The following is a 6,735-nucleotide window of genomic DNA, read 5'->3' as shown; positions in this document are numbered from 1 at the left end:
TAAACAACACCTGTACTATGTATTGATTATATTTTTATCCCAGCATTCCTTGTGACTCAGGGCAGCTTACATGATTTCCCCTGTTTTGTCCTCATGATAACTCTTCACAGAAGGTTAGGCGGAGAATGAGTTATGGGGTCTTAGCCCGTCCAGTGAACTCCGCTGTGGAGCAAGAATTTGAACCCAGACCCTTACAGGCACTCCAAATGTTACACCCAATTGGCTCTGGGTGAGTTTTCGGTAATGTGTACATTTATTTAAATATAATTGCCCAAAACTAAAATGAATATTCAAGTACAATATTTTCACTTGAAGTCTCATGAGAACATAAGAGAAGCTAATGTTGGATCAGGCCAGTGGCCCATCCAGTCCAACTCTGTCACACAGTGGCCAAAAATACCAGGTGCCCTCAGGAGGTCCATCAGTGGGGCCAGGACACAAGAAGCCCTCCCACTGTTGGCCCCTCCAAGCACCAAGAATACAGAGCATCCCTTGCCCCAAACTGAGAGTTCCTCTCTGTACCTTGTGGCTAATAGCCAGTTTGGTGTAGTGGTTAAGTGCGCGGACTCTAATCTGGGAGAACCGGGTTTGATTCCCCACTCCTCCACTTGCACCTGGCTGGATGACCTTGGGCAAGCCATAGTTCTGGCCCAGCTGTTCTTGAAAAAGAGCAGTTTCTGTCAGAGCTCTCTCAGCCCCGCCTACCACACAGGGTGTCTGTTGTGTGGAGGGGAAAGGAAAGGAGTTTGTAAGCCACTCTGAGTCTCCTCTGGGTAGTGAAGAGCGGGGTATAAATCCAATCTCTTCTCTCTTCTTCTTCTGATGGACCTCTGCTCCAGATGTTTATCCAATTCCCTCTTGAAGCCGTCCATGCTTGTAGCCGCCACCCCTTCCTGTGGCAGTGAATTCCATGTGTTAATCACTCTTTGGGTGAAGAAGTACTTCCTTTTATCTGTTCTAAGTCTCAGAGCAGCTTACAATCGCCTTTCCCTTCCTCTCCCCACAACAGACATCCTGTGAGGTCAGTGGGGCTGAGAGAGCTCTGAGAGAACTGTGACTGACCAAGGTCGCCCAGCTGGCTTCATGTGGAGGTGAAGTGGGGAATCAAACCTGGTTCTTAACCACTACGCCATTTGCCAGGATTCAAATCTGCAGTCTTTTAGGCCGCTCTCTGTGCTTTTGAAGGAGGAACAGAGTGCACAACAGAGTCAGTGAAGCCCATTGCCACCCCTGGTGATAACAACGTGCCTATGAGGCAGGAGAACAATTCATACAATTCAGACTTCCATTGCCAAGTCCGTCTGTTGGCTTTGGCAGAGGGCGCCCATGCCCAGGAGAGCCACAATGACCGCCAAACTCAGAGACCCGGTTTCACACTTGTCTGTGTTGCCTGAACTCACCGGAAGGATTTTGTTTACCAAGAACAAGGTGACACCGTCTGCCAGTGCAGTTCTAATCCTCCTCCACCTTTCATTCATATCAGTCCCTCGGGCTTGCCAGTTTTCGAGGGGGGGGGTCCTTCACGGTCCTCTCCCTCCTCCAGCATCCTTCTGCCGGCGGGAGTCTCATTGGCCTGCCAGAGCGCTCTACACTGTGCGTCACTTTGCACTGCTCTGGGAGGGCTTTATAAAATGAGCCGCAGCCACCTTCTGAGAAAGAATCGGACCACAGAGCAGCACCCCCTCGTCCGAAGAACTCCCGTTCATCATGCAGCTGGTGGCCAGCCTCCTCGCCGTGCTCCTGCTGGTCTGGAGCGTGAGAGCATCGGCACTGCCAGGGGAGGACAAGCTATCGGCTCAGAGCAGTAGGGTGAGTCGGAAGGAATGACACGGCTTTGGGGGGTTGCTACGGAGGGCGGTGGGGTGTCCTCACCGGGTTGCAAGCATTCCGGCACTTCAGACATGGCGATGGAGTTGCTGACCGGTTAGGGGTCATGCACAAGGAGGGCTTTCTAAACAGAAAAGGGAAAGGTAAGGTTAAAGGGGCACAAATGCAGCGGGGCACAAGGGAGGAAAGGGACGGAGCTCTGAGCAAAGAGGAGAGAGAGAAGAGCAAAGAGGCAGCGAAGAGGGAGCTGGAGAAAGGAGAAGGAAGGACAGAAGGAAAAGGAAGGAAAGGAGGGATCGCTGGAGCTTGTGATGCACTGACAATGCGTGCCTGATTGTCCGTCTAGTCGCTTCCGACCTGTGAATTAAAGTCCTGTCATTAATGTGAGAAAGAAAGAGAAGGGGAAAGAGAGAAGGTGGGAAAGAGAAGAGGAAGGAACAAGGGAGAAAAGTTTTTTAAAAGAGAGAGAGCAAGAGAAGAAAAGGAAGATTTCTTATGTTTTCGAAGGCTTTCATGGCCGGAATTCATTAGCTGTTGTAGGTTTTCTGGGTTGTATGGCCGTGGTCTTGGCATTGCCAAGACCACGGCCATACAACCCGGAAAACCTACAGCAGCTAATGAAGATTTCTTAGTCTGGAAAGAACCCCTTTGACTCCCAATCTGCACAGCCGCTGGACCCGGCTGTTTTCTTCGGGATAGTCTGTGGTTCCGGCACATCCCTCGCATCTGAACTCTTGATCAGACAGTCTGAGAAGGAGTAAATTGTTGAGGCCATGGAGATCATTGGGGTGGGTTTTGTGAATCCTTGCAGCCACAGGAGTTGCTTCTCATCCCAGCTTTCTGGCATCTGATCTTGGAAACGATGAGTACTGTCGCATATCACTGTAGTGTAGCCAGAGTCAAGGTAGTCGTAGCCAGGTCTTTAAAAATCCACTTTTAGGCTACCATCCACAGGGTGGTTAACAACAGTAGTTCGGGTTGCTGTGTCCAGGCACATCACTTCCTCTTAGAGGCAGACAATGTGCAGAATCCTAACAGGAGCAGCTCTACTCTAAGGTGAAGATGCAGTGTTAAGGAAAACTGCTCCTGTTGGATTTTTGCCTGTTGTTGTAGGTTGCAAAGGCACAGGGATTTCAGCCCGTTCTAGTCATATTTGCAGAAACAGATTGAAGAAGAGAAGAAGAAGAGATTGGATTTATACCCCGCCCTTCACTTGGAGTCTCAGAGTGGCTTACAAACTCCTTTCCCTTCCCCTCCCCACAACAGGCACCCTGTGAGGTGGGTGGGGCTGAGGAGAGAACTCTGACACAAACTGCTCTTTCAGGAACAGCTGTGCCAGAGCTTGTGACTGACCCAAGGTCACATCAGCAGCTGCGAGTGGAGGAGTGGGGAATCAAACCCAGTTCTCCCAGATTACAGCCCGCGCACTTAACCACTACACCAAACCGGCTCTCTTGATTGAAATACAAATGGTTGCTTTGACTGGCTTAAAGGTGCCGACTAGATGTGTGTGGGGGTCCTGCCTCTTTAATGGAGGTTTAACAAGTGGAAATGGGCAACGGAGGCTCTTCACGACATGAAGGTTAAAGAGCATTGCTTTTTCATTGCTGCTGATCAAACTGATCTTATAGGGGGAGCCAGAGGGACCAGTTTAAAAGTTGGCAGTCCCCCTGCTATAACCCTTACCTACATCAAACTGCCTCTGTGGCTGTTTAGGGATAAATTACGTTCCTGTAGCTGAAGTTGCGGAACTCTAGAATCATGCTGTTTGGTTCTCCAACACTTGGAGGAGGTGGAACATGCTATCAAATCACAGCTGACCAGGGGCGGATGAAGGCTCACTCGTGCCCTAAGCACTGACCAATCTTGGTGGCCCTCCACTTTCCACACTGACCCAGTCCGTTTTAGTCGTTGACCTGTCTGACAATGCAGGTTGCAGCAATACAGAAATTTATTGATATGATAACACAATAGACTGTACAAACTAAGCTTTTCACCCTTTTCCCAACTTTGTGGTGCCCCCTTTGGCCCCGGTACCCTAAGCATGTGCTTCGTCTGCTTAATGGTTAATCTGCCCCTGCAGCTGACGTATGGGGTGACCCCAAAGGGGTTTTAAGGCGAGAGAGAAACAGAAGTGGCTCAGTAGCAATTATTTCTGGGTTTCCAAACTGTTAATAAAGGCAGAAAAGTTGGTCTACTGCAAAGAGCCCCTGGGGCAGACTGAATGGAGAGGGTACCTCAGAAGGAGTACTATAGTCCGTTAAAATTTTTATGCAGGTAATTTCCTGGGAGGTGTTCACTTTCCTTTGTGCTTGTTACTTCAACTACCACATATGTGTATCTCACCAAGAGAAATTCACGCTGGCCTTGTACAATGCGGTACTAAATTAAAGATCATGATATGGACACAAGAGACAGAAGCAGAATGAGGGGGGGGGGGAATTATGTTCTCTGAACCTTGTAGGAACTTGGTTAGGCAAATTAGAACTGATAGGCCAACAGTTTCACATCTGGAAATCGTGGCTTCTCTTTTTTATGTAATGGCCTATGGCTAAATACAATAAAATCTTCTCTCTCTCATTTATTCAAGCCAGTTATCCGAAAACAGGCACATGAGGTGACTATTTCATCCCTAGAAATCTTTGCCTTGATAAGGATTGTAGGAAACTAAAACAAGTACTTAGGCAGAAACAATGTGAGTTTTGTAATCAAAATACTAGAGCCAATTTGGACAAGCTGCTACAGTTAAAGAAGGATTCCAAAAATGTAATTGCAAGAAAGAGAAAAGAGGGCACAATTAATGGCTGGGGGATCTCGGGTAAGGCTGTGAATGCACCTGACTTGTGCGTTGTTATTTTATTTTTTTTATTTTTTTTAAAAAAGGAGAGGGCTGGGTTACTTTGGTCAGTTCTGGAGAACAGAGGACTTCCTGGGCATCTCCTGTCATGCAGGGGTGAGAGAAGCTGTGTTTGCTGCAATCCCCTCTTCTTCAAAAACGCAAGAGTCTTGTCTTCCATCGCATCTTGCCACCCTGGGGCCCGCAATGTTCCCTCTAAGCTGAGTTAGTGTGAGCTAGCTCACAGTTTTTTATCCTCCGGCTCACACCTTTTTTTGTCTTAGCCCAGGAAGGAGGGCTCAGAGCAAATTCATGCAGTAGCCAAATCTCTCACTCACAACTTTAATGCCAGTGGCTCACAAAGTAGAATTTTTGCTCACAAGACTCCACAGCTTAGAGGGAGGATGGCTCCAGAGCAAAGTAGTTTATGCGGCAGCCAAATCGCTCGCTCACAACTTTAATGCCTGTCACTCACAAAGTAGAATGTTTGCTCACCAGACTCCACAGCATAGAGGGAGCATTGCTTGGGGGCGACCCTGCCTACACCCAGGCATGCCGCTTGGAGTGCCCCACCAGCTTTCTCACACACACAAAGACAAAGTGCGCACAGCCAGTAGATGCTCCCCAAGCAGGTTGGGGACTTTTGACATAGGCTCTACTGTGAAGTATCTGTCAAGTTTAACAGCCCCACACCATTGCAGAGCATACATGCTTGCACGCTTTAATGTTCTGCCATCAGAGGTGCTTTTAGGGAGGTACCGCCAGATACCCTATGTAGACAGACTTTGTCCTTGCTCACTAAAAGATATAGAATCCACTATGCACACCATACTTCATTGCCCCCTCTATAGGGATATCCGATCTCGTTTTATTACTCCATTTCTAGAGGGTAAGAGCTGGCACTCTGATGACTCAGTTGTTCACTTTCTTCTGTTTAATTCTAATTGCGAAATAACGGAGGCTGTTGCAAAAATTTTATATTATGCAATCAGAAGACGAGGCTTGAACAGCCAAGCGTAAGTGACTGATGCATCTTAGTCTTTTCCCGTATTTCCATGAGGCTTTGTGCTTTCATGCCAATAAAGGTTTTGTGTGTGTGTGTGACAAAGTGCGCTCACACTATCCACCTTCTGCGTCTCTCCCTCTCCCACCCCAGGAGCAGTTCAAAGCCCGGAAAGGCCTGATCCTCAAAATGCTGGCAGACCTGCTGGACGAGGTGGACACGTACCACGAGACCACGGCTTCCCTAGACCCGGACGATCCCCTCGCAAGCGAGCTGGAGGAAGAGCACTCGATACTCGAGCAGCTATCCCAGACCACCCAGCGAGACCGCAAAGCCCCCTGCAAGAACTTCTTCTGGAAAACCTTCACCGCTTGCTAGCAACGCCTTCAGCCCCTTCCCTTCGCCGGCCCCTTTTTTGCCTCTGGATGTGGGGGGCGGCCCTCCGACTCGCCTCCCATGCAGGGGTTGCCAACTGACCAGAGAAATAATCCCCAGCCTGGTTTGCTCCTATGCCTTTAACAGAAGTTTGCTATGCAGACATCAGCAGGAGATGTTTTCCCCAGCGTGGAGCGAACCGTGACCACCTGCTTATTGCTGCAGATCAAACTGCCATTAAAGGGACAGCGACGGGGCAGGGGGGGAGGCGGTTTAAGAGCTGGTAACTGTCCCCCTCGTTCTTTGCCCCCCCTTTCTCTGATTTCTTTAGAATATAACACCTCTGCCCGCCAGTGTAAAACAGCATCTGCCTAGCCGTGTTTCCTTTCTCTCATCCAATGGTTCAGATGTTGGTTGTATTCTGGTTCCATTTGCAAATAAAGCATGGCCCTAGAGGCACCTCGGAACACGGCCTCCTTGCATCGTCTCAGTGTGTGGCGAAAGATCTGGAAAGGGTGGGGTGGGGTGAGGCTCCCTGGCTATTATCTGGGACAGGGCTTCAAATCTGTACACGCAGACGGTCAGCATCACGGAACTGCCAGTGGCCACCCAGAGGCCAGCTAGTCCAGCCCCCTGTTGAACGTACATGAAAACACGGAACTGCCTTGTACTGAGTCAGACCCTCGGGTCCATC

The 6,735-nt window shown here is 49.3% G+C and overlaps 1 protein-coding gene across 1 annotated transcript; it reads left to right on the top strand.

The window, feature by feature from the left end:
• Nucleotides 1-1,707: 1,707 nt before the first annotated feature.
• On the top strand, nt 1,708-6,044 carry LOC107114980 (somatostatin-2-like). Its single transcript, XM_015416589.1, has 2 exons — nt 1,708-1,809; nt 5,820-6,044. The coding sequence occupies exons 1-2, from the start codon at nt 1,708-1,710 to the stop codon at nt 6,042-6,044; spliced, it is 327 nt and encodes a 108-aa protein (XP_015272075.1).
• Nucleotides 6,045-6,735: the final 691 nt, after the last annotated feature.

Source organism: Gekko japonicus, unplaced genomic scaffold, assembly GCF_001447785.1.
Source record: "Gekko japonicus isolate JY-2015 unplaced genomic scaffold, Gekko_japonicus_V1.1 scaffold4065, whole genome shotgun sequence".
NCBI lineage: Eukaryota > Metazoa > Chordata > Lepidosauria > Squamata > Gekkonidae > Gekko > Gekko japonicus.
This window is presented reverse-complemented; position numbering and strand designations above follow the sequence as displayed.

Coding starts and splice junctions, on each gene's coding strand:
- LOC107114980 (XM_015416589.1), top strand. CDS start 1,708: ATGCAGCTGGTGGCCAGCCTCCTCGCCGTGCTCCTGCTGGTCTGGAGC. Junction 1,810..5,819: donor TATCGGCTCAGAGCAGTAGG/GTGAGTCGGAAG, acceptor CTCCCACCCCAG/GAGCAGTTCAAAGCCCGGAA.